This window comes from Xiphophorus maculatus, chromosome 19 (assembly GCF_002775205.1).
Source record: "Xiphophorus maculatus strain JP 163 A chromosome 19, X_maculatus-5.0-male, whole genome shotgun sequence".
NCBI lineage: Eukaryota > Metazoa > Chordata > Actinopteri > Cyprinodontiformes > Poeciliidae > Xiphophorus > Xiphophorus maculatus.
The window spans coordinates 4825547-4853418 of record NC_036461.1 but is presented as its reverse complement, the minus strand read 5'-3'; the positions used below and the strand labels follow the sequence as shown (position 1 = coordinate 4853418).

At 36.3% G+C, this 27872-nt stretch overlaps 1 protein-coding gene across 4 annotated transcripts; it reads right to left on the bottom strand.

Moving 5' to 3' along the window:
- Positions 1-3795: 3795 nt before the first annotated feature.
- Positions 3796-27213, bottom strand: rpap1 (RNA polymerase II associated protein 1). Of its 4 annotated transcripts, none has more exons than XM_023353273.1 (27): positions 27157-27213; positions 26014-26213; positions 25793-25935; positions 25262-25354; positions 24551-24683; positions 23615-23761; positions 23288-23512; positions 22561-22676; positions 21632-21730; positions 21456-21557; positions 21210-21377; positions 20182-20361; positions 19969-20103; positions 19719-19889; positions 18943-19100; positions 17798-17959; positions 17516-17711; positions 16483-16592; positions 16209-16404; positions 15341-15487; positions 15048-15190; positions 13952-14378; positions 13379-13497; positions 12678-12909; positions 12412-12588; positions 9612-9668; positions 3796-4409 (listed from the first exon to the last, which is right to left on the bottom strand). In XM_023353273.1, the coding sequence occupies exons 2-27, from the start codon at positions 26207-26209 to the stop codon at positions 4269-4271; spliced, it is 4173 nt and encodes a 1390-aa protein (XP_023209041.1). In that variant the 5' UTR covers positions 26210-26213; positions 27157-27213; the 3' UTR covers positions 3796-4268. The 4 variants fall into 4 exon arrangements, with proteins under 4 accessions (XP_023209041.1, XP_005801176.1, XP_023209042.1 ...); XM_005801119.2 differs by having other exon boundaries at positions 26014-26210; positions 27157-27209; XM_023353274.1 differs by lacking the exon at positions 27157-27213 and adding an exon at positions 27122-27138.
- Between the last annotated feature and the right edge of the window lie 659 nt (positions 27214-27872).

Below are 27872 nucleotides of genomic sequence, written 5' to 3'. Positions count from 1 at the left end.
ATAGGGAAGATTTTGTGTTTTTGCTGTGTATCCTTGCTACTTTATAAGCGCACTGTATTATTTTTCTTGTAAATTTGAGAAAAATTTACAAAATTGTACATTTTAAATATTTTTTCTTTTACCTAATATTAAATACGCATGCTTCCATTTACTTTTAAACACATTGATCAATTCAATGTGATTTAAGGTATTATTAGAAAATATTCATGTTCACAAACTAAACTCTACTTGTATTTCCCATAATTGTAAGTAGTTTTCAGGCTTTAAATGAACATTTAAAACAGTTTAGTATCATATTTGACAGCTTCCACCTTCTGACATATGTGCATTAACCAGTTATACTTTATAAGAAGAGAAAACTTTGCAGTTTCTACATAGAAATGATCTTTTCTGAGTTGCACTGGACCACTTTGGGGGTTAAGTTGGCAGACTCCTCGCTTCTCGTCTGCAGACCAGTTTTACAGGTTTCACCCAATTTATGGGGCCGAATTAAGACCAGATGTGGAGCGAAGCTTGTGATCAGCATTAGCATCCACAGGCAGCCTTTGTCTTTAACCAGGTACAAAATAATTACACAGCACAGTCAGGACAAAGCACATATAAATACCAAAAATTTATAGAAATAAGTGCAAACAGACTTGAAAGAGAAGTCACTTTTTTAAAAAGTATTGGTATTGAGTAATGAGACTCATAAATCAATTTATAAGCATGTTTACAGAGCTTTTAATGTTCTACAGTTAAATACAACCCCTGGCAAAAAGTATGGACTCACCAGTCTTGGATGAGCACTCATTCAGACATTTCATGCTGTAAAACAAACTCAGATCAAAAACATGATACAATATTAAGGTCGTTCCAAAGTGCAACTTGTTGGCTTTCAGGAACACTCAAAGAAATGAAGAGAAAACATTGTGGGAGTCAGTGAATGATACTTTTATTGACCAAGCACAGGGAAATAAATATGGAATCACTCAATTCTGAGGAAAAAAGTGTGGAATCACTCAAATTGGAGGTAGAAAAAAAAGGACACACCCAGTCTATTTCCTTTCCCTAAATGGACACCTGCCCCAGATTAGATGTGCCCGTTAGTGTGCAGTTCAAAACACCTGCAGTCATGACACCTTGGAGGGCTGCTGGACGAAGTGGAGTGGTGAGAACCATGGCTCCAACAAGAGAAATGTCCCTTGAAACAAAAGAGAGGATTGTGAAACTTCTTGAGGAAGGTAACCCTTCACGCATGGTTGCTAAAGATGTGGGCTGTTCACAGTCAGCTGTATCCAAGATATGGACCAAATACAAACAGCATGGAATGGTTGTTAAAGCCAAGCGTACTGGTAGACCAAGAAAGACATCAAAGCGTCAAGACAAACAACTTAAGGCCATTTGTCTTGAAAACCGAAAAAGTACAACTAAACAGATGAAGCATAAATGGGAGGAAGTTGGAGTCAATGTATGTGACCGAACCGTAAGAAATCGCCTAAAGGAGATGGGATTTCAATACAGGAAAGCTAAACGAAAACCAGCATTGACACCTAAACATAAAGGAACGAGACTCCAATGGGCTAAGGAGAGGCAATCATGGACTGTGGATGACTGGATGAAAGTTGTCTTCAGTGATGAGTCAAGAATCTGCATTGGACAAGGTGATGATGCTGGAACTTTTGTTTGGTGCCGTTCCAGTGAGATTTATGAAGAGGCCTGCCTGAAGAAAACAACCAAATTTCCACAGTCCTTGATGATATGGGGCTGCATGTCAGGCAAAGGCACTGGGGAGATGACTGTGGTTAATTCTTCTATCAATGCACAAGTTTACATTGACGTTTTGGACAGTTTTCTCATCCCTTCAATTGAACAGATGTTTGGTGATGATGAAATAATTTTCCAAGATGACAATGCATCGTGCCATCGGGCAAAAACAGTGAAGGCATTCCTTGAAGAAAGACACATTCAGTCGATGTCATGGCCTGCAAATAGTCCAGATCTCAACCCAATTGAAAACCTGTGGTGGAGATTGAAAAAAATGGTCCACAAGAAGGGTCCAACCAGCAAAGCTGATCTGGCAACTGCTATCAAAGAGAGTTGGCACCAAATTGATGCAGAATACTGTTTGTCACTCATCAAGTCCATGCCTCACAGACTGAAAGCTGTTATAAAAGCCAAAGGTGGTGCAACTAAATACTAGTGATGTATTTTGAATGGTCTTTTGTTTATGCGTTTTTCATGATTCCATACTTTTTTCCTCAGAATTGAGTGATTCCATATTTATTTCCCTGTGTTTGGTCAATTAAAGTATCATTCACTGACTTCCACAATGTTTTCTCTTCATTTCTTTGAGTGTTCCTGAAAGCCAACAAGTTGCACTTTGGAACGACCTTAATATTGTATCATGTTTTTGATCTGAGTTTGTTTTACAGCATGAAATGTCTGAATGAGTGCTCATCCAAGACTGGTGAGTCCATACTTTTTGCCAGGGGTTGTATTTACTGCTCACATACCAACACAGAATATAAACACAAAGCACATCAGTTACCAAATAAGCTTTTTATAATGTTGTTTTGCTAATTAATAAAAGTTTGTCAAAATAATGTCAGAAATTTATAAACACATGATCATTTATGTTGCATGAAAAAAGCTCCCGTAACCAAGATAAATAATAATAAGCAGATTAATGAAGTAATTAATTATGGCAACAATGTAAACTAAACACTTAAATTATTTTTGGTCTATAAAATCTGTGATAATGATAAAAAACATTTACTTTATTTCACCCTTATATTCAATTGAATAATTCAATATTTAAAATTGAGCATTTGAATAAAACTGGATTTTGATGCATTAGGATTTAAACATTTTAATCTATTAAATGTGAAAATAAAATAATTTTATTATATATTACATGTTGAATGCTGAGTATTTATTTTAGCATTATACAGTTAAAATTATTACAGCACAAAAAATATGAAAGAAATATTAGGAGAATTATATGTGTTTTTCAAAATGCATAAAATGTTAATATTATGCATATAATTACACATAATTAAAATTAAATGATTATTTAAAACTTTACTTACTTATTTAATACATTGATATATGGAAACATTTACTATACATATATGTTTTAATTATTTAACACAATTATTTCATTTAAATTAACATGTCAACTTAACAAATTATTTATTAGATAGTGACAATTTTGGCCCTCAGATTTATTTAAATAAGATGTAAATACAAAACAAAGGAATGAAAAAGAGAAATGAAAAGAAATATATATATATATATATATATACTGTACATATATGCATATTTTTATTTCAATACATTTTCACAGTTCCCAATTAAAATATATAACATTTTGGCATATATTAACGCAATTAATATAGAATTTGTGTTTTGTTTATTCTTGCTGGCTTAGTAATTAATTTATTGAGCCATATGTTGATTTAAGGCAGCAATGGGCCTCCATACTTCCATATGCGATGATATTAATGGCTAAACTGAACATAAAATGGGTTTTAAAGGGTGTTTTCTTCTTTATTATGTGATAAGACATTTAAGCCATGAAATCAAACTGAACTTAGCCGATTTAATCAAAAACACCTGACCAAGCTGGAGCCTGAAGCTGCACTTTAAAACGTGAGTCAGTAAAGTTTTAATGAATTTTGTTGAAACAGCTGTTTGCCAGAAGTTGGTGTTTCCTTTTTTTGCTAGTTTTCACTTTTTTTCAATTCAAATAAACATGTTTCATAAGGTTGTAGCACAGCTATCGAATAAAAACAGAATCTCACATTACGGTCGTCGGAGAGGGACGTTTTATTCACTGTTAAGAACATTTCAGGAACTTGCAGAGCAGGATATCAGATGCCAAACTCTTCCTGGGCGGCTTTTCAAGCGCAAGAAACCCTTTGGCAAAAAGCTGAAGTCACATGGAGACGAGGATTGCAGCACCTCCGCTCTGTCCCATCTGCATTTCATTTCTCAGCGTCTGTATTTGGCCTTTGGCTGTCGCTGAAAGGGGATTTTTGTACTTTGGTGTTCCCTGAATTATTTGCACAGCTGGGCCAAGTCCGGATAGGATTTGATTCTTCTCTTGCTCGGCTGCTGGAACAGAACGCAGAAAAATCTCGCCGATCGTGCCATTTCCAGGGCGATGAGACATCACACAATCTCCCACTGCTACCTTTCCCTCCCATCATGTAATTTCACATGTTTATACCTTCATCATGTCTCTTTTTATTCCAACTCCCCTTATGTTACTGGTGTGCATCCAGTCAGGCTCTGCTGTCATCCTGCAGACCGAGAACGGTCTCTAAACGCTTCGCCCTGACGGCGGGAAGCTGTTCGTACATGTCAAAGCCGAGCTGGAGGTGCTGTTGGGTCAGACGGAAAAGAAGCAAGTGGTTCTTCAACACCTGGAAATGAAAAACAGAGTGAGGAGGATGTGAGGAAAGCAGCAGGTGTTCGTCTTTACCTGCTTTTCAGAAGGAGGACAGAGACTTAAAGTGACCTCCTGAAATTAGCATGGAGAAGAATAACAAACTTCTCCGCACAAATTGGTAAATCCCCCACACTGGGGAAAATACATATTGAACACTGAGATTTTTCTCAGTTAAAGTTGCAGCAACGTTTATAAAGAATTCGCTTTTTACAGTATAACTTGAGACAAATAATCTGGAAAAAAATCAATCTCCTCAACTTCCTCCATGAGCTACTATTGCCGTCTGAAGAAATTAACCGCTCCCGACCAAAAACAACTAATCAAAACCAGGAGTCTTAATGCTGCCAATCAACCTCGTGTACATGCTGCTAAACAAATTACCATTACAGGAAAACAGTTTATCTGCTGTCAGTAGTGGCTAAGCTAGCTGCAGAGTAGCAGAAGTCAAATGGGGGAGTAGAATGAGGTGATGCGCAGCGCCACACAAGTGTGATTGGCAGCGTTATGACCCTCCTCCTGAATCCGATTGGTTGTTTAATTAGCTGGGCGAGGCAGAGGAGCTCATTTTTTCACAGATGATCTGTCTCATATTTTACTGTTACGTCACAGTTTCAACAAATACGTTAAAAATATATATTTTTTATAAATGTTACATACTGCAGCTGTAATACGTTCAAAATACGGATGTAAATCAAACATCACAGATTTTAAGGCAGCTTTCTTTTTTAAAGCAATTGAACTCATTTACACACGAGAATACAAAAGCTCCAACCAAAACCGTTGTATCTGCTTGTTGTTTCTGGTACAACCAATAAATCTGACGCACATCTGTAAACAATAGCGATGGATAATAAAGCCACTTTATTACTCTGGATAATAAAGTGGTTCTCTTGGACCACTGGAAATTAATATATAAAAAAAACAATCTCGTTGGATGCTGGGGAAGACTCTTGTTGTGTTCAAGTTGCGCTAAGAGCAGCGAAACTATTAAACGCTAAATCAGCATTTCTAAAGAAGTTACATTAATGATGAGACGTTCCTGAAATACTTGAAAGCTGAATGGGTATGCAGGCTGCTGAAGAAAGACCATTTAAACAACAATTACAGAAAAACTAAACAGGTCAGGATTAATATAATTACCCCTTTAAAACGAAGCTTTTTATTACTGAGGTGTAGCAGAAACCACTGCTGTGAAACACGTCCACAAGTTTAACCGATAGCACAACACTTCCCACAGAGCATTGTGAGAAATAGTTCGGCCCGGGCCTGGAAATTTTCATCGTGTGGCTCGATCGTTGAAATCTGACTTCAACGCTTCGGATGAAGAATGAGAAAACATTAAGTCAAGACAGGAGTTATAGTGGGGAACTGGCAAAAACTCAACTTCTGTGAAAGAGACACCTTTAATCCAACCTGAAATATGTTAAGGACATCCTGGAGAAATATTATGTTTACTGGTAGCTTGTCTTCTAGTAACATAAGGGATGTTTCAGAGGGTTTGATTGATACTGGGAATCCTGGCAAGGTGGAAAGAGTTTGTGAAAAAAATATACAGAAGACAGAATCAAAAACAGGTTATACTGGTAAAAAATAATAAATCCTAAATTGTATTTTGGTCAGGTATTAATAATGCATTAAAAGAGGATCATTACTCCCAAAAATACCAAACTAACAGTGACGTTTGAAGGTGGGAACTAGAACTTAAATTACATTTCAATTACGCCCAACAAAACCAGGAAAGACAAAATTATCTATACTGTTGAATAAACGTCTAAATAAATATTTAGAAAATTTAAATTTTCTAAAATAAAAAATAGAAACAAAATGGATCTCAGTAAATAGAACTGCAAACAAAATAGCAAAATTAACGTTTTGTATATTTGCACTGCAAAAACACAAAGTCTTAAGTATTTTTGGTCCAATTTATAGTGCAAATATTTAGTACACTTGAAATAAGACAAAAACTAACTTAAAAGTAACTTGTTAGCCAGAAATATGAGTTAGTTTTAAGTAAAAAAAAAAAAAAATCCTTTTTTTATACTAATAAGGCATTTTTCCCATGGTTTGTATAAAATAATCTGACAGTGGAACTAGTAGTTTTTCATCAATATTAAGGAATTATTGACTAAAAATAAGCTCCTATGTGTTGCTAAAGAGTTACTTGTAAGTTAGTTTTGTCTTATTTCACATGTACTAAGATATTTGCACTATTAACTAGACCAAAAATACTTGGTAAGGTTTTGTGTTTTTGCAGTGTAAGTCTGCTTTCAATCCTACTTTTAGTTCATCAACATGGATTCAAACTTTCTGGTTCCCTAAATTCACGCTGCGAAACACAAAATCTTACCAAGTATCATTGGGTCTGGTTTCTGGTGCATTTGAAATAAGACAAAACTAACTTAGAAGTAACTTTTCAGCAAGATATATTAGCTTATTTAAAGTCAATAGTTCCTCAATATTGGTGAAAAAATACTAGTTCCAGTGGTAGATAATTTCTCTTATAACATGGGGAAAATGTCTGAAATAACCTACTAGTGGAACAAAAATTTTTCATCAATAATAAGAAATTATTGATTTAAAACAAGCTCTTTTATCTTGGTGAAAAGATACTTCTGAGTTAGTTTTGTCTTATTTCAAGTGTACTGAGATATTTGCACTAAAAACTAGATCAAATATAGATGCTTCTTTTAAACATGATTTTTAAAATCATACTCAGTTGCATATTTCCTTCAATCTGCGCTACAAAAACAAAATGTTACCAAGTATTTTTGGTCTAGTGCAAGTATCTTTTCCCTTATAACATGAAAGAATTTCTTGTTAAAAGTAAAATAATCTGCCAGTGGAATATTTTAAAATCAATATTAAGGAATTAGCCACTTTAAATGAGCTCTTAAATCTTGCTGAAAAGTTACGTGTAAGTTAGTTTTCTCTTACTTTAAGATATTTGCACTAGAAACTGGGCCAAAAATAATTGGTAGGTTTCTGTGTTTTTGCAGTGTAGTGAACATTTCAGCAGAAAATCACCGTCTTTTCACTCATCCTTAGATCAAAATGTCTGACATCAACCTTTTTCATTTTCAGACGAGACTTTTATCTCACTTGTCCTCAGAGTCCTTCTGCACGTTGCTCTCCCCTCTTTGAGCTTCAACTGTTATGTTGCATGTTTTTGTCTGGCTGAAGACTCAAACGCCTTTAACAAATCACTTCACCCAAACACTCCTTCTACATTCTTCCTGATTCTCACACGAACACTTGAACGCATCAGGAAGACGTGACCTTCGGTGCTTCAACCAAGGACAACAACACGCGGAACGGATACGCTCCGACTCGAGCCACAGGCGTTTTTTACCCACAATTACAGGGGTGAAGGACAAATATAATCAGCATTATGTCGGCTGAGTTACTGTTTATTTGTAATAATTTGTTTCAATAAGCTTTCCAAATGCGGTTTGAATCTGATTTTCATAAAATACTGAATCAGCTGTGAGGCCAGACGCTTTCTGGGATGAATAAATTCTTTCAGTCAGTCACTAAATGTGATTACAGCGGGACCTAATGAGATGTTATGGAGGAGCTGGTGAACAAGGTTGGGCTGGTGCATAAAATGAGTCAAATTAATTAAATGTTTCTGCATTAAAATAACTATTCTTACATCATAACGTTTTCCAACCACGCACAGGTCCATCTAAATAAATCAGAATTTAATCACAAAGTTAAATTCTTTCCGCTCAAAAACTGAAAACTCGGATTTTCAAGTGTTTACTTTTGTTAATTTTGATGTTTATGTTCTATAGCTAATTAAAATCTGGAATCTTGTTTCTTTGGTAAGTAAAGTATTACATAATACCTATAAAAAATGTATATAGAGATGGAGCTTGGCGGCTAAATAAAAAGCAAAACTTTCACCTCAACAGTAAGAGTTTGGACCACTGAGTAACAGTTCAGTTTTTTTTTTATTTCTTTGCTCTAAATAAGATGCAACACCAGAAATGTGGCAGTTGTGGATCATGACCTGGTTCTCTCTAAGTGCTGTTTATACATATTTATATGCTCCACTTTTTCCTTCCTCTCAACTTTCCCATAATATGATTGGATGCAGTATTCTGAGAACCTAGCTTCTTTAAAAATGAACTTTTGTGGTTTCAACAAAACATTTCTCTTTTGAAAACCCTTTTTAGGTGCTCTCGTATAATTTCTATAATATTCTTTTCATATGGAAGAAGATCAGGGCATATCTAGACTTAAATCTCAAATCTACCAAATTAATTTGGGACGGACTTTGAGTGTGCAAGTTTACAAATCCTATAAAAAAGAAGAAACAGCTGTGATTATTTTGCTAACATAATTGACATGAAAATGTTTTGGTTTTTGTTTGGATTTAGACATGCATGGATACAGAAAAATGTTTTTTATAAATAATTTAATATAAATAAGAGTTTTATAGAAATAATTAGAATTTTTTTTTCTTGGAAATTAACAATTTTCAAAATTCAGAAATTTCTGAATTTTTTTCTAGAAAATTTCTGAGATTAATCTAAAAAATTGTGAATTTTTTCAAGCAAATTTTCAACTTTCCAAACTCAAAAATCTCCGGGTTTCTTCTACAAAATTTCGGAGATTTTTTGGCAGAAATTTCCTCCACCTTTAATTTTTCTTTTCTGTCTTCAATGGCCTTAATAAGCCGTTGCACAATTCTGAGAAAAAAGTCAAAATCCTATTTTTTTTATTGGTCCTAATCCTCTTCCATATTTTCCTTATGGAAAAACCATCAGAATAAATACTTCAACTCTATCACTTAATGTTATAAATCTATACAGTATATTCATTTGGATTGAATTACTAAAATAAACCTTTTGATTGTATCCTAGGTGAGTGTGTGGAGACACTGCAGAACTAAAGAGACCAGCTAACAAACTGTAGGTGCATAATAATAATAAGAGTACAACTAAGCTGTGATATCAACACACAGCAAGGAAAAACAGCTGAGCAAACTGAAAGAAATGAGAAGTGAGGTCAACAAGCTGAGAAACATTAGAAAACAAACTCGTTTTCCACAAATGTGGGGAGAGACTGAAAGGCCAGAGTCGATGAAATCAATAAACACCTAAAAGCAGAGGAAGAGCAGAGCGAATAAAAACAAGACGACGAGCAGCGAGTGCAGAAAGTGTAGGAGTACCTCATCAGTCAGGTAGTAGATCTTCCTCAGCATAGTCAATCGAGTTGCTTCGACCTCCTGGAAACAAAACATTTGAATCCAAGTCATCATAACCTGGAGAAATGTCGGTCAAATTTAACAACAGGAAACAAACCGGTGCAGCAAATCTACATGGAATCCTTAAAAATTAAATTTTTCTATTGATTAATCATAAAAAAAGGACATTTTGCTCATTTTTCATTTAACCACCAGCGTGTTTTTTAAACAAGATTGGAAATATATTGAAAGATACAATTAAACAACTAAATTAATTTTTTTAAACAAAAGAATTAACATTTCACTGTCTAAAATGCAATAACATGCAATAAAATGCCATTCCTATAGTGAAGACTTTATCATTTGCAGCAAAAGATGCATCTACACTTAAAAAACTACTTCTAACATGAACACGTGAAAAGCTCAGGTCTTTCTGCTTGACTTAAAATCAAGGGTTGATCTATTGATTATTGTTTTCCTTAAACTGCTTAATAATTGGAAAGTAAAAGGTGCTTAATAGGAGATTTTTCTTTGTTAGCAGAATTTCAACCAGGTGAAGATAAAACTGCTGCTTGATCAGTTTGATCGGTTAAAAGATACAAGTGTATTTTTTTGTATCTCAAAAGCAAAATATACATATTTGTTGTACAGTTTTGACTTAATTACTGCTTTTGAGTCAAAGTGCTGTGTGATGTTTTCCTTCCACTTCACACCCATGCTGTGTCACATACAATTAAAGTTTGTATTCCAGAGGTGTGAATACTTTTTCAGGAAACTGTAGAGACACAGTTGAAAGACCAGAAAAAGAACTGAATTGAACAACGAGGTCAGCTCCGTCTGAGACAGCCAGGTGCAAGACAAACTATTATCACTTCTAGACAGCAGCTCTCACCCTTCATTTGGTACAGAACAACACCAAAACGCTGCAGAAAAACACATCAGCATGCGTTTTTTCTCAGGTAAACCTATTTGTTTATAGATTTGTTTATATGTATTAATATTAAAACATTTTTTTAATATTTTTAAAAACTTACAGTGTTTGTTAAATTTTTCATCCCGAATGTTTAACCCTGTAGCAGCAAAAGATAATTTATACGTGATGGTTTTTATAACGTCACGTATAAATTCCTATATTTATATTGGTGCCCTCTGGTGGACGACTTTAATACTACAAGTGGCAAAAGATTTTTGTGTGAAATTTGAGTTTTTATGGAGTAAAAAGACACTTTTTTAAAATAGTTACAATCTACAACAATCATGCTATTAAAGCTTTTTTTTTTCAAGAAACGACTGTTTTGATTTATTTTTCTGTTTTTGAAGGAGTTTCTGTCCTTGTCTGATTTGGAAAAAGTTGATCCATGATGGAGCAGCTATGAAAACTGAAGGCAGTAGCCAACAAGCCAGAATTAATGGGAAACGTAAACCCCAATGGAGAAACATTCCAAGAAACGAGGAACGTTTAAAGGCCTGAAGAGCCACCAAATGCCAGGATATGAAGAAGTCAATATCAGCAACAGGAAGAAAACATTAAGAGTCATCTAAATGTTGACTCTGTGAGTTTTTAATTTGGTGACATCATGTAAAATCCCTGAGGTCTGATTCAGCCTGTGATTCACTGCAGCAACAGCACCCACTGGAACGGAAATAATTACACGGTTTGCTTTTTGTTGCTCACCTCACTGTGGTGTGTAAAAATACCCAAATTAAAACCTTGATCATGTGGCGACATAACAAAGACATGTTCCCTTTTAAAGGGAAATAAAGATTTTTAGCCCAGTCTGGGATGCAAATAATTAGATTAAAATTTATTCCAGTCGATTAGCTGATAACGTCTTTCTGTTAGTGTTGCAGTTTGGCCTCCATCCAGCAGATGGCGCCTTAAGGGGATCCAGTTGATACAGAAACAAAGCTGGCGGTCATACCAGAACAGTTCGGGATTAAAAATGCACTTTATGCAGTTTTGTTTTGAAATACAAACACTTAATCTCCTTAAGTTAAGTTTCACTCCAAATAGCGCTTACTTAATATTTTATTATACATATTTCTTACATATACTATATATATTTGCATGAAGTGTATTTTATTCTTTTTATGTCTTATTTTTCTATTCAGCAAGTTAAGAAGTTCTTGTTTTGTTATATTTTATAAATATCTCTAAGTTTAATAATATGAGAAAACAATTTTCTGCTTATTTAGTCAGTATTTAAGACAACTGAAAATAATGTTATGTTTTTCTTTAATTCAGCATATTATGAAACATGTAGCCCTTCTTGAAACAAGAGAAAACTCAATTAATCATTAGTTGATCAATAAGATCAATCGACTTTAGATTAACTCAATCGATAACTCACAGACATCTCCCACATTTTCTTCATGTGGAGACTAGACGTGTAGACATAGTAAAGAGTAGACAACACATTGGCTGCTCTGGCGTAGGAAATACGGCGGCCATCTTGGAATGGTCGTCCCTCCTACTTGGCTAAACCAAAACAGCAGAAGAAGCCTGAGCACTGCTGGATATTTTTGTTCAAATCAACAGACTATTGACCTGAGGACTCCGGTGATAACTTTTCATATGTTAGATGAACAAATTATTGTTTGTATTTTGTGAATAGAATATTACTATACTTTAATTATGTCCACCAGCAAAATGCCAGCTAATATTAGCTATAGTGCTTGGTGTAATACCAAGGCTAACTATTTCCTAACATTGAGTTAGATTATCTGACACAAGTCCATGAGGCATCCATTCTTTATTACGTCTATGGACTAAAATGTGCTGTACCTGCACCGCGGCATCCTGGGAGAAGATGAAGGAGTTGATGTGAGACAAGGCAACCACATATAAGACGGGACACCAGGACAACTTCAGGGATCCCAGCACTAAAGCACGAAAGTACAGACGAAGAAGAGGGAGGGAGTCTTCAGGCGGCGAGGTGAACCGCTCGATGGGGACGGACAGCTTCAGATCAGGAGATAAAACATCGCCTCAGGTTACCAAGCAGGTTGTTTTCACATGGCTGATATTTAAAAAGCAGGTGATGACCAAACCTGGTCCAGAGTGACACCCAGCGATCTCAGCATCCCCACATGTTCTCCAAAAACAGCCAGCCTCATGGAGGCGCTGTACCTCCTCTGCAGAGGCAAGAGAACCCAGCAGCAAAACAGCTGGTCTCCAAACGACACGGCTTCATACTGGGCCAGAAGGGCCGAGTACAGATCCTGGAAGGAGGCCAGACCTGGAGGAGGCACATCCAGGTCCAAAGAGTCCAATCTGGACCCCCTAAAAGCAAAAAGAGAAATGTTTACCCTAAGGCTGCAACTAACAATTATTTTAGAAATCAATTAATTTATCAATTAATGGAGTTGGACGTCATATTCTACAGATTTTTCATTTAACCACTTAAGCATATTTTATACAATATTAAAGATACATTAGAGATGCAAATCAATAGATAATATAGTTGCTTTCTTAAATAAGAAAATAAACATTTTATTGCCTAAAATGCAGCAACATAGCATTCCTTTAGTAAATCTGAACCAGGTGAAGCTAAAACTGCTCTGAATTGTTTTCTCCCACCAAATGGTCTATTTTGAGTCTATATGCTCCAGTTAATTAGTTCATTGCTAAATTAGTTAACACTCATTTCAATAAGTGATTAATCACAATTAATCACGATTAATCCAATTAATCGTTTCGTTGTTTATTCGAAGATCGCAGTGCTATTTCAGGTTCACAGAGTTGCTCTCACCTGGTGAGCAGTCTGAACAGACCCCAGGTCAGCCTCTGAACTGGTCTCTCCAGGAACAGATCGCTGGAACAGAGGAAGACGCAGGAAAGGCGGGCGAGTTTGGCGACAGGAAGGACGACCTGAAGATTAAGAGAAGCACCAGAACTGATCAGTATTGAAGATAACTTTACATAAACTGAACTAAATATTATGCATTTCAAAGAAGGGCTGCATGATATAAAGATTTTAAATATTTATTTTCTTTTCTTTTTTTTAAAAAATCATTATTTATTCGTATCTTCTAATGTATTTTACAAAAAGGCTTAGGTGGTTAAGTGTCGAATTTGTAGAACGTGCCAATTTCTTTTATCCCATTAATTAAGGGTGCACTGATTTATTGCCGCCAATTCCCTTAATTTTGGAAGATCGCTGATCGGCCGAAACTTACATGAGAAGTTGATCTTATCAGCTCTTAATCATCAGAATAATTGATTGCAGCCGATCTAAAGCTTGAATTTTGACCAAAATATGAAAATCCTTCCAAATCTTTTTTTAGTAAAATTGCTCTTAAGATCCAATTGGTTTGACTTGTACCTTCAGAGCTTCTTCCCTCCAGACCTCCAGGAGCAGCAGCCACTGCAGACAGTGGGTCACCGTCTGCAGAGATCCATGAGGCAGCTCCTCCACCGCCAGCCCTCCGCCGTCAGACACCCCGGTCCGCTCGTACAGGCCGATCAGCGGGATGAACGGCCAGTCAGACGGGAGCGTGGGTCCGGTGAGCTCCGGGAGCAGATGGGACCCGATCCAAGGGTTGCGCCCCAGAAAAACAACTCGGGATGTGATCACTGATTGCTCCAGGTGGGCCAGCTGGGTGAGGTAGCAGCCTCGTATGGAGGGCAGCTGGGTGCAGGCTTCTCTCAGGAGAGCGCCGACAGTCTGGAGGGAGGGAGACGTCTGATGCTGGGTGTGGAGATTCAGTTCCCCGAGCTCCACAGCCTCTGGTCCGCCGCTGTGGGACTCCCTGCAAACCAACACACAGAAACTAAACACATTAGTACCATCATTACCTAAAAGTGATAATATTTAAATGCTGAAATCAGACGGGTTTGGATCTAATTACTAGAGCTGAAACAATTAATCTGACTAATTGTTTCTGAACTGATTATTGAAATAATCGTCAACTAATTTAGTAATTGATTAATTTTTAACCGGAAAAATCAGACTCTAATTTCACAAATATACCTCCTGAAAACCTTAAACTGTTGATTTCGACTTTATAACAAAATAAAGCCGAGCTGCTGCTGTCACTTTAACCGATGGTTTAATTTGGCTTCTAATCCGTTGTTGTTCCTCAACTGCTTTAAGCTACATTAATAAGCTGCTGCTTCTGGTCATTATTTCCACCATATTTGAGTCAAACAGATTCAAAGAACTGCTTATTGAAAACATTGGATCTCTAGGTGAAGAAAAGCTCTTTGTTAGATTCTCATAATTATGAGAATCTTAATTTAACAAGGAAAAGATAAATGAATCCAGACTGAACTCTGTAACTCAGCTTTACTTCTCCAAAAGTAATCATGCCTTCTTTTCTAATGACTCTGCTCATTTAAAGACGGTTACACAGAGAACGGATGACGCTTCTTGGAAGCTTTTCAATGATTAAACTGAGAAAATTAAAGGTTTGGTTTACGATATAAAGTCCTTGCTGAAGATAACAGTGGAAAGCAGCTCGTGTGCCAGGTATTCACTGCCTGGAAGTAACCAGGGAAGAAGCACCAGCGCCACCTGGTGGTAAAGCGAGGCATGTTTGGCTACTTCAGGCTCAACTGGAACCTGAAAAACATAAAAATAAAGAGTGGAAATATGTAAAATATATAAATCTCATGTGCAAACTATTTGTCCTGCAGGTTCAGACTTTGTAAATGTCATTGTTTTTATTCAGCAGTCGAGCAGGAGTCGGGTTTAAATTGAATCCAGACTCACCAGTCTGTGCGCCAGCCGGAGCAGCAGGTAGAGGAAGTGATGTTCGTGGCGAAGCAGCCAGGACCTGCTGTGGGACAGAGTGGGCGTGGCCTGGCTGCAGCTGCGCAGGTAACCAATCACAGGCTCTGACAGCAGGAAGCCTGAGAACTGCAAAGGTGAGGAATGGATCAGAGCTGAAAACATTGTTAAATCTCAGGCCCAAAATGGAGAAAACATAAACCAGAATATGTAGAACTAAAATGATATTTTTCATACTATATGTGATGTTAATTCACTTTTTTCTCTAAAAAAGAGATTAGAAGAAAATAATTTGCAAAAGTGGCTTTCATTTCAATCATCCTCTCTGTGAGTGGAGTATTAGACAGGTTCCGAGAATTTTTAATTACAATTAGGACTTAGCAATTAGCAAAATAAAAAAAGAAGAAAAAAAGATTTTTTTTCTGAGAAAAAAGCTTCAATAGAGTTACCAGAATCTGATCTTTCATCGAAATGGACTCAGTTGTTTACACAGTTTTTTAAAAGTCCTACTAGTGATATTATCTTTAAATCTTATACCAAAGTATAACTTCACAAGATGCTAACAAAAAATAGTAATTTTTTGGTATTTTTTGTTCTCATTAATCCATCCATCCATCTTCTTCCACCTATCCGGATTCATTAATTTACCACTTTATTCTAATATTAGAACTTTATTCTAGTCAGATTATTCTAGTCACTTTATTCTTGTAATATTTTATCTTCTGTCTTTTGTTGGGATCAATCAAGTATTTTTGAATTTGAGGAAAATTCATAGAGATTTTCCAAAAGTTAATCTTAAAAAAACAAAATTGAACTCAATTTATGCGTAGATAACATGACATAGATCTACCTTCCTACTGAGACCTTTATGGATCTCTGTGATGGTTTCAAAGACGAGTCCCAGTCCAGTCAGGAGAGGGAAGGGAGAGCTGGGAGCAACCAGTCCTGGATGATCCCTCCATCCTGAACATGCCAAACCAGGGAGGCTGGGCGTGATCTCTGGGCTCTGAGGACTGGACTGAAGGTTACACACAACCGAGGAGGACCTGGAGTAAACATAAGAGTGTGTTAAATAGAAACATTCTTAAAAAAACGTTTCTGTGTGGTCGCTACTAGGGCATTACCTGAGATTCTTCATCAGGTTTTGCACAACATTGTGACACATGAGAGGGTGGAGAACCTCCGACGTCAGGAGCTCCAAGTCCTGAAGAGTCTCCACTGGCTTGAAGCAGGTCTGAGGAACGCCAGGTATAAAGCAGTCTTAGCAGAAACTGACATTTCATAGTACAAATACAGGCAGTCTATAGTCTGTATAGATCATTCTGATTAGAGAAAAAATCAGAATAACTTAAAACACCCCGTTCTTGTTTCTAAAAATAATTGCAGTTGTATGTTGTGAAATTATGACGGAGTATTAAAGCCATGCGGATATGTTTCTTATTACGAGAAGAAAGTCAACAATAAAGTCATAATAAAGAGAATAAAGTCACATTACCAGAATAAAGTTGTAATATTATGAGAATAAATTCATAATAATATAAGTTAGAATCTTAATAGGAGTATAAAGTCATATCACTGGAATAACCATAATACTATTAGAATAAAGTCATAATAATACGAGAATAAAATTGTCATAATACAATAAGTCATAATTTTACCAGAAAGTCATAATAGAAAAAATAAGTTATGATAAAATAAACATAAAGTTATTTTACCAGAATAAAGTCACAGTTTTATTAGACTAAAGTTATAATATTACCAGAATGAAGCCTAATAATTCAAGAATAAAATGATGTAAAGTTGTAATATAACCAGAGTGAAGTAGCCGTTTCATAAGAAATCCTACACAAATAATAATTCCAAAATGACTGAGTTTATTTTGAAGAAAAAAACCTGAACTTGCCAAGCATTTCACATCAGATCTTGATGACGCTACCAAAGCTTTTTTATCATAAAAACAACTCTTTTCTTGTAATATTAGGATGTTTTTTGTGATATTGCATCTTTATTACTATGACATTATTGACATAATTTTAAAAAGTCTTAGTTCCAGTCCTAATACTTCATACCATGGAAAATAAAAATGTTCAAATAAATAATTAAAAACCCAAATTTCCAACCAGCACACACGTTTACACAGGTTCCAGGTAAGCGTACCTGTCTGGAGAGCTGCTGGTAGTGAGCTTGTAGGTAGACTAGATAAGCAGGTATCAGAGTCAGGACGCCGTCTCTCTGAACTGGATTATCGAGGCCTTTGACTAAGCCCTTCAAATGTCCCAACAGGAGCGGCTGCAAACCAGTAACGTGTCCCCAGGACACGGGCGGAGGAGGGGGACACTCCTCTCCCTGAGCTCTGTGGAAACGACAGAGACAGCAACATGTAGATGTGAGACTTTCATCAGATAAGGACAATGTTACCACCATGTCCCTCCTCAGTACCTGACCATGCCGGCCTGCAGCTCCTGATGGCAGCCAGCGGTGTGTGTGACCTGTGTGAGCAGAGACAGCAGAGCGGAGAGACGATGCAGCTGCAGAGGATCTGAGGTTGACAGGATGCTGTTGAAAGCCTGCAGCGTCCGCACCAAGGCTGGGTACAGGTCTCTGGAGAGAAAAAAATGGCCGGCATCTTCAAACAACTTACGATTAATTGTTGACTGATAGTTTGTTGGATTAAGATTAATTCCAATAAAGGCTCTTATTGGCTTAGAGCTTCTTTTAGTGTTGTAGTTTGGCCGCCATCCAGAAGATGGAACCACTGGCCACCCTTAAGCGGACAAACAAAGAAATATAAACACTCGGAAAGCTCAAGATGTTTTTGTTGTAGTCTGCCGACCTGAATAACTTCCTGTTCGAGAGTTTTATTTTATTTTCGTCTTTTCTTTTTCTATTCAGCTGCCAAAGAGGTTTACATTTTGCTATATTTTCAAAACATGTCCAAGTCAAATAATGTGAAAAACACCCACAATTTTCTATTAATTCCATCAACTCTTAATAGAGTTGACAATTATAAAGAAAAAAATAATAATAAAGAAATATATATATATAAACATAGATGTGTTTTTTTCTTTTTTTAATTCAGCATATAATAAAAAATTAGCTCTTCGTGTTACGTAAAGACGGCCTCCTAGAATTCTGCTGGGGTTGCTAGGTAACTGTGGTTGCTAGGTAACTGTGGTTGCTAGGTAACGGCGCAGAGCCCATAGAATGCGACTTAAATATCGGGAGGCCTTTTGAAACGGCTCATTTTCCAGACACCAAAACACATTAACTTATTACCAAAAATCATCTGGGCAGTTTTTTAAGCATTTGGGTTGTTTTTAGAAGCGGCTGAGTCCTAAATGCAGAACAAAAACTTGCAAAAAATGAATTTTTCTTTTAACTTTTCCTAATTTACTCTGACAGGTCCCACTAGTTAATATTTTCCATTGGACAGTAATTTAGTTAGTTCTCTTCCTTGTGGTTACCTTTAATGATGACTGAATGATTAAACTGAATTTTCATAAAATACACAGCAAATAAACAATTGTAGCATTTTTGCAAAGATTTGTACCTGAAGCAGCCACTATAAACAGAAAGTAGCTCACATGTACAGTTGGCAGGCTTGTCCGTAGGCGGCTGCTACAGTCCACAGCCTGTAGGCCTCAGTGGCGATCCGGAGGGCCTCGTTTGGCTCCATCAGGAGCTCACTGGGCTCGGCACTCAGGAGGCAGGACAAGCGTTCCCGCACTCCCAGGGAGTTTAACTGGAGAAGAAGAGCAGACGCAATACATTTAAAATCAAAGCAAACTCATCAAAGGTGAAAAATACTAGAATAAGAAACAAATTTAAACTACACGTAAGAAGGAAAGTATTTAAAATTCTAACTTTAAAGCAGTAAAAATGTGATAAAAATTAACTGATGAAGCAATCTTTGACATTTATGCAGGGTTTGTAGACTTTTTATGGTAAGTTTTCAGACTTTTCCAGCAGCATACTTTGGAGAGAAAAACAATTTTCAATTCACTATTATATGATATTATTTATTACTGTTACTTAATGCATTTTGATAGTTTTCTACATTCTACAGGGGAAACTAAAATAAAGCAAAATCTTATGTTTTGAAATCTCTCTAGAAGAGACCTGACTGGTCTGTAAAAGTTACCAAAAAAATTTTTTCTGGCATTCAGCAAATAGAAATAATTTAGGTAATTCTAACAAACCCAAAACAAGAGAAATTTGATCAGTTTTAAATTCAAACAGTGAGAAAAATTATCTTTAAATATCTGGTTTTAACTGTAAATAACATTTACGGGGTTTGGACATTAAGCACTTTCCAAACCTTGAAATCACCTTGAAATCAAAGCATTTTGATTTGATTTACCAATCTGGCGCATGCATGTCTCCCAGATGTCGCCAAAACCCTCAACAGCTTCATGGCGTCGGCCACGGGACATCCGTAAACAGACGGAGGACTGAGGGACGATGGAGACGTCCAGGAAGTGGGAAGAAACTCGGACATCACCGTCTCCATCAGGCGAGGACAGTCCAACACCTGAGTGTGAGAGATGCAGCACAGCGTAATCCAAATGTCCCATGCGTGACTCGCTTTCTGTTGCTCATGTTCGTCTTACCTGGGTGGCAGACCATGAGGAGTGTCGTGTGACGCGCGTCAGGACGTGCAGGACGTCCTGAACCACGCGTGGGGATGGTCGGACCACCTCCAGAATGTAGCGCAGCCTGGGGAGGAGCTTCATCCTCAACAAACCCTGAAACATGGACAGATTTCATCTGCAGAACATAAAAAGGTTACTAAGATTTCAACAGTGAACAAAGCAGAGTGTTACCTTGATAACATCCTGCCTGGCAACATCATAATCACTCTTCCTTTCTTCTTTCTCCTCGGCTGTCTCCCTCATGCTTTCTTCTAGCCCTTCGTCCTCTTCATCCTCCTCCTCCTGTGAGGATGGCAGCAGCGGGAAAGACGCCAGGCCACGAAACCAGGAGAACGTGCAGTCCAAGCACTCCTGAAACAAACCGGAGCTTCGTAAAGTAAAAATAAAATCTCAGGTCCTATTTTTCTTGTCTAAAAAATTAATTAGAAATGATGAAAAATGTTTTCAAAAAAGTGGTTTTCATTTCAATCATCCATTCTGTGAGTTGTGCAACGGAGTTTTAGGCCCTGGTTATGAGAATTTTTGTGTAATTATGAGAATTAAGTCTTAATATTATCAGGAAAAAAATCACAATTTTACCAGAAAAAATGTCTTAAAATTAAAAGAAGCTCAGAGTTATCAGGAACTGACGCAATGCACAATCATTTCAATGTCCTGCTATTGACAATAATGTGATGCTGATGTGTTAAAAGATTAATTATTTTTATTGTGTTATTGGTAAAACTTATACTACTTATATGACTTAAGATGCTCAACATTCTTCATTTTAATTTCTTATTTTTCATGTTGGCGTTTTCATAAAATTATTAGGTCATTCTCCTAATGTTATGACTTTATCCTGGTTATATTTGGACTTTATTCTGTTAATATGACAACTTTATTCTTGTAATAATATGACTTACAGCATTTTAAATATTATGTAATATAACATTATAATAAAAAACGTAGTCCAAGTAAATAAAAGCTGTAAACAAGATGGTGGGCCTAGACATGATAAAATCTCTCTGAACTATGGAGACCCAAGGAGTGAATGGGTGAAAAATAAATCCCAGTTTTCCACAAATGAAACCTTCAAAACCCAAAATTCCATTAACTGATAAAATCAATTTATCACGCTACCCTGAGTATTTAATCTCAAAGAGTAATTATAATTGAGCCAGGACGATGTTTGTAGTAATCACTGTGTATTTGGATCTTACTTCATCTTCTGCACACACAAGCAGTGCTTTGAGTGCATGCACGGCTACAGACATCACTCCTTCGATGCTGTCGTCCAGCGCAAAGCGAAGCAGGAAGAGCAGACCGGCATCGAGCAGCGTGGACGTCACGCTGCCTTTCAGAACCGACTGGTACGCTCCACCTCGCGCCTGCAGGATAAAAAATAAAACTGGGTCTCTGCAGGTTTCCCTCTAGGTATTAATCACTCCATGTGCTGGTTTTTATACTTTAGTGAGGATACAGGCGAGAGTGTTGAGAGCCAGACTTCTTTGCTGGATGAGCTGACTGCGAGACAGAAGGAAGAGCTCCTGCAGGGAGTAGCCGGCTCGCTGGGGGAAGAGCCATAAGTCACTGTCAGCGCAACACAGATAAAGATTGTAATTTTATGTTTAATGTCACAGACCTCAGGCTCGTCTCCATGGTGGTGCAGGCCTAAGTGGGTCGGCAGATCTTCTGAGGGAGGAATTAAGGTCCCAGTGAAGTCAAAACGAGCCTGCATGGCCTTTAGGACACAGAAAAAGCAAAGATGTTGACTAATACACACCAGGGCTGAAACGATTAATCGGAATAATTGCGATTAATTGATGACTGAAAGAAGAGTCGACTAATTTAGTAATCGAATAATCATTAACTGAAGTATACAGACTCAAAAAATGGAATTTGCTTAAAAAACATTTTCAGAGCAATATTTAACCCAAAACTGTACAAACCTATATATATTTTGCATTTAAGATTATAAAAAAACTTCGTAAATATGTTCAACCAAGTTTTAACTTCTCCTGGTTCAAATTTTGAATTAAGCACTTTTAACTATCCGATTATTAAGTAGTTAAACCAAAACATAATCAACAGATTAGCCCTACGCTGTATTGATGCTCAGTCAAATAGAAAGGCTCGAGCTTTAAACATGTTGATGTTCAGTTAGAAGTATTTTTTAACTGCAGATGCATCAAGTATCAAGCATCCATTAAAATTAATTCTATACTATTGTAGTAAAACCCTATTATGTTTTATTTAGAAAGTCAATAAAATTATTTATTTGCATCTTTGAGTTATAATTTTACGTTAAAATATTATATTATGCTAAAAAGGGTAATTGTTAAGAAATCTGCAGAATGTGCAATTTTTTCAATCCGATTAATTGATTAATCGATAAAATATTCAAATAAATTTTTGATAACTACAATAAAATCATTTATTTCAAGACAGCACTTCTATACCAAAATCTCCTAAGTGAAACAAATAGCAGTAAAAACACTTAACATTTGAATGTTCACAGATTTGAATTAAGAAATCAATAAATAAAGAAGTTCAGTCGAGGTTATTGATTACCTTTGTGGTTCCTTTCTTTCTGGGTGAAGGCAAATCTCTCATCCACTCCAACTTCTCCGGTTCTAAGGTGTCCATGTGGATCCATTCCTTCTGGGGTTTCACCGGCAGGTCCTCCCCTGAATTCAAACATATCAACACAAAATGAGCCAAAAAAAAACTCAACAGACAAAAAAAATTAAATATACAAAAGGAGGTTTTCCTAAATGAAGCAGATATTTTCAAAATGAGCTGATTTGTTGTTTAGCTAATTAGACCTAGCAGCTTAGTTAACGTTTGCTGAAAAATCTATCTGTAATGATTTAATAATAATTAGGGCTGGAATGATTAATCAGATTAATCATGATGAATTCATTTAGTAATCGATTAATCATTAACTGGAGTATACAGATTCATAAGAAACACAACATATTCAGAGCAGTATTTAAGCCAAAACGGTACAAAAAGAAGTACATTTTGCATTTAAGATAAAAAAACAAGTTCATGTGTAAATATATCCTACCAATTAATTGTTTTATTGTCAGAATAACCAACATAATGATTATTAAAATAATCATTATAACTAACTATTATTAGTTGCTGCCCTAATAATAATAGTAATAATAATAATAATAATGTATTAAAATTATAACATGTATATTATTAATTTTGCAACCTACTCCTTTAATAAATTTTGGTACTTTTGGACCTTACTAGTGGAAGATTATTAAACTAAAATGTAAAAACTTACCAGTTAAAGGTGGTGATTTCACCTCGTTTTCCTCCTCCATCTCCGCCTCCGCCGGACTCTGAACCGACCCGGCAGCAGTTCTGCAGGATTCTCCGCTCTCTGGGTGTTCAGCAGGAGGATCATCTTGGCTGCGTGCATCTGCTGCTGCTGCGTGTTCAGACGGGGAACCAGGCGACACGGCACTCTGAGATTTACGAGATCTGATAAACTCCACCAGTCTGGGATCTGGGAAGGACATTTAACCGTCAATAAAATCTGTTTCATGCAGTTCTGGAAATTAATTCAATGTAGACAATATTTTTATTTCAGGAGAATTTTACTTCTCACCAAGCTGAGATAAAAGCTTCTTTTGCTCCTCTAGAATCTCAGATTTGGACATTGCGTGGAGCTTCGTCTGGTTCTCCTGGTGGATCCTCAGGGTTTCTCCAGAACTGTCCGGACCCTGAAGGCCTTCACCGGACACCAACCTAGAACCTTGACCCAAATGCATTTACACAGGGTTCATACACTAATCTCACAGTAAAATTCAAGCACTTATCAAGCATTTTCAAGGTAAGTTTTCAAACTTTTCCAGCACCAAACTTTGAAGATAAAAAGCATTATTGATAATTAGCTTTACCGATAATATTTCGTGGTAGTATTCTACAGTGAAACTAAAACATAACAACATTTTAAGTTTTGAAAAGTCTCTCTCACACACATCCACACATGTACACTAACGAGGTCTGAAAACAAAATAAATTTAACAACAAAAAAATCCCCCAATTTCAATAATGTTGTTTAACATATAAAATATAAGTCAATCTTATTTTCAATTACACAAATCAATTGGGAATAATAAATATTCAAAAATTTAAAAAAACTTTCTCACTAAGTTTTCTTTTCAAATAGAAATAACCTAAAACAAGAAAATTTTAGTCTGATTTAATTTCAGACAGTGAGGTTAAATCAGTCTTTTTATCCGGTGTATGTAAATATCTGGTCTCAAATGTAAATAAACCATGTTCCAAATTATTATGCACGTGATATTTTCTCAGATTTTCTTAAAATGGTCAAGGCAAATGATGGTGAGTATAATTTTCAAGTCATGAACGATTACAGTATAAATCCAATTTTACTGAACAAAGCTCCCCATGAGAACAGTATTTTTTTCAAAAAACAAAAACTCAAAATGCACTGTTCCAACTTATTATGCACAGCAGATTTTAGTGAAAGGAAACATTTTTAAGGCTTTCAGAGGACTTACATTTTAATGCTACTCACCAGCATCGGAACAGAGGATCTGATCTCTGGGTTCAGCTGAAGATGGTTTCAGTGTTTTGTCCTCTTTTAGTCTCTGAGCTGCAATCTGACGAGCAAAGATGCTCCTCCTCCCTTTGGATGACGAAGACGGAACCTGGAGGTCCATTAGAACAGAACCAAATCCGCTTTATTTGTGTAAATATGCTTTGCAAAAAGTACTTAGTCCAAATTAACTTCTACACATTTTGGCAACTCATTTACAGAAGTTATGGTATTTATTTACAAAATATTAATCTCTAGTAAATACATTTCAATTTTGTTTGGGAATATTTTATTCAAGTTTCATTTACCAACCAGTTAAAGTATTTAGAAACTGTTTGAAAAACCAAGAAAAATTACTTCAAACTGATGTATGCACTGCAAAACCAAGTAGTTTCTACTGCAAATATCTATACTGATAAAAATAAGGTACTGGTTCTACTTGCAGATTATTTCACTTATAACATGGGAAAAATATCTTGCTATACGTGAAATAATCTGCCAGTGGAACTAGTTTTTTTTAATCAATATTAAAGAGTTACTGACTAAAAACAAAATCCTATATCTTGCTGAAAAGTTACTTATTTGATAGTTTTATCTTACTGCAAGTATATAAAGATATTTGAAAAACTAGACCAAAAATGCTTTGTAAGGTAATGTGTTTTTGCAGAGTGTATTTATGTATTTATGTACCTGAGTGCTGGCTTCTGAGCGGTGCAGAACTTTTGGAAAAGCCAGGCCTGTAAACGCTGGTAGAGATATTGGGGCACAGCTGGTGTCTCTCTCCTTCAAGTAAACAATTTCATGAGGCCCAAAGCAAAAACACTGCTTTTATTTAATTTATTAAACTTGGCTAAATATCTCAAGTGTTGAAAGAAAGAAAGTGTCATTACTGAAATTATATTTATTCAATTGAGCCCTAAAGAATTTACAACAGAATAGAATAGAATTACTTTATTCATCCCAGCAGGGAAATTATTTCGCATTTACGGCAGCATAGAGACAAGACACACAACATCCACCACTGAGTAGCAATGTAGACAAGATAAAATAAGAATAAAAACCACAGTAGATGCCTTTTTTAAATAGAAATATGTGCAAAATCCTTACATTTTTTTATTTTGACCCAACGACTTGGGCCTACATGACAAAAAGTTTGGACACTGATGGCTCATGGCTTCCTATTCACACCTTTCATTTGGATGATTTGTCAAAAACACTCACCACAATCCTGGAGAGAACAGCACTAATGTGGGTGTCGTGTCTGTCCAGCCTTTCGCCAGCATCCTCAAAAGTGACACGACTGGCTTTAAATCGAGACTTCTTCGGAGGGGCTGGTGTTAAAGAGGGTAGCTGGTCTGGAAGATCTGCAGCAGTTACATTCAGAGGTTTAATATGTCTACCGATGGAACTTTAAATATCAATAGCAAAGGCTCGTTTTTAACCTTCTATGGTGACCACATCCTTCTGATTTCGTTCATTCTCGCTGCTGTCCGTTCCCTCAGCATCTCCAGCCTCTCCCCTCCTCTTGTCAGGACGGCGGACCATAGAGGCAGCCGACGGCGCTCCAGAGGTCAGGAAGCGCTCCTGCTCCCTCAGGAGGTCCGCCTCAGAGTCGGTCGGTTTGGGGCGTCGCAGCATCCTGCTAAAACACACAGAACATGGCATGAAACAGGTGACATTAAACAGCTTTTTCTGGAAATTATTTCACATTTACTAGGCATACATGTAGTAAAGAGATTCTTAGATATGTATTTAAAAGAATTTAAAATAAAAGTTGGCAGCAAAAAGTAACATACCCTGTCTTAATGCAGCAGAACTCTGTTTTCTACACCCTTTATTCCAATGTATGTGCACTATTCAGTACTGAACCGAAAGCAGCGCAGACATGTCCCGTCATGTATTTTAAATATCTATATTGCCTTTTATATTTCACAGCATCCTCTTTATTCCCTCACTTTTAGGCCATGTACCACATAATATGTGGCAAAAAAGGAAAACAGTGAATTAAATCAATCAGTTATAAACTATCAGTTATAAACAAACGATAAACTACGTGACTACAAAGACTGCTCACTTGTTTCCGTTATAATTATTAAAATAAATAGGTGCCAGTAACATCTCTCTTTGCAAAAAAAAATCTAATTCATGTCCAAAATATTATTGACTGTCATAAATGGATGTTTTGGACATTAAGCGTTGCGTCTGCTTCTTTAAATGAGCTGAAGCCAGTAAAAACAGTTCCTTGCTTTTTATGAAATGTAAAAGTTTCGGATTATCGTTCCGTTCCAAAATGATGTTACAGTTATTCAGGGTTCACGTACAATATATTGTAGATAAACCCAGCAGCTCAATCTGATCGGGTTAAAAAAAACAACAACAACAAATTCTCTTTTTAAAATGATGTTGATGATGTTCTGTTTTCACGTGCAGCTTACATCTGAGCGCGAGAGTAAACGTTGGGCGAACGTTAGCTTTAAATCCTAAAACAATTCCGGTCAATGACAAAACACCCCACAACTATACTCCAGTTCATCAAGTAAAAACACTCACTCGTAATATTTATAATTAATGTAGTGCCAGCTAACCTTTATTAAGAGTTAAATCCTGGAGGATCCTAACAGAGGTTGCTAGTTTACACGGAAGATTTTTAGTGTAGGACAACAGACGCCTCCTTCAAAATAAAAGCACACGAAGGGGAAGATAAAAAGAGTGAAAAAGAAATAGATAAACCATGATATTTTCTCTCCCTTTTTTGTTTTTGCTACAATGTGTGGGTGTGCTCTAGTTAATTATTTAAACAATTCAATCTTAATCAAAGCAGCTTTTATATAGGGTAAATTAACTGAAAATAAAAGGAAAAAGAAGAATTTAACTGGATGATTTGAAAAGTAATTAGGGATAATTCGTGATTATTCGTGAAACACAACTTGGAATACAAATCAAGGGCAGAATTATCAGAGACTAATGTTGGTACCAACAACAAATTTGCAAAACGCATGTTTACATAAAAGTAGAGTGGATGGAAATACAATGGTGGTGAAAAAAGAAAACTCTGTAGCATTTATGTGCCATATTATTAATGTTACAGTACAAATGAAGAAGAAAAGTGATAAAATAAAAGCAATTGTAACAGCAGCTGAAAAGTTTTTAGATATGAAAGAAGTCCAAGCAGACCAGATTCATACCATTTTGAGTGTCACTGGAACAACAGAAAATGCTCAGGATTAGGATCCAAGCTTTTATAATGGTTCTACATATTCTTCAATGGAATGCCAGAAGTTTAATAGCCAATGGACAAGAA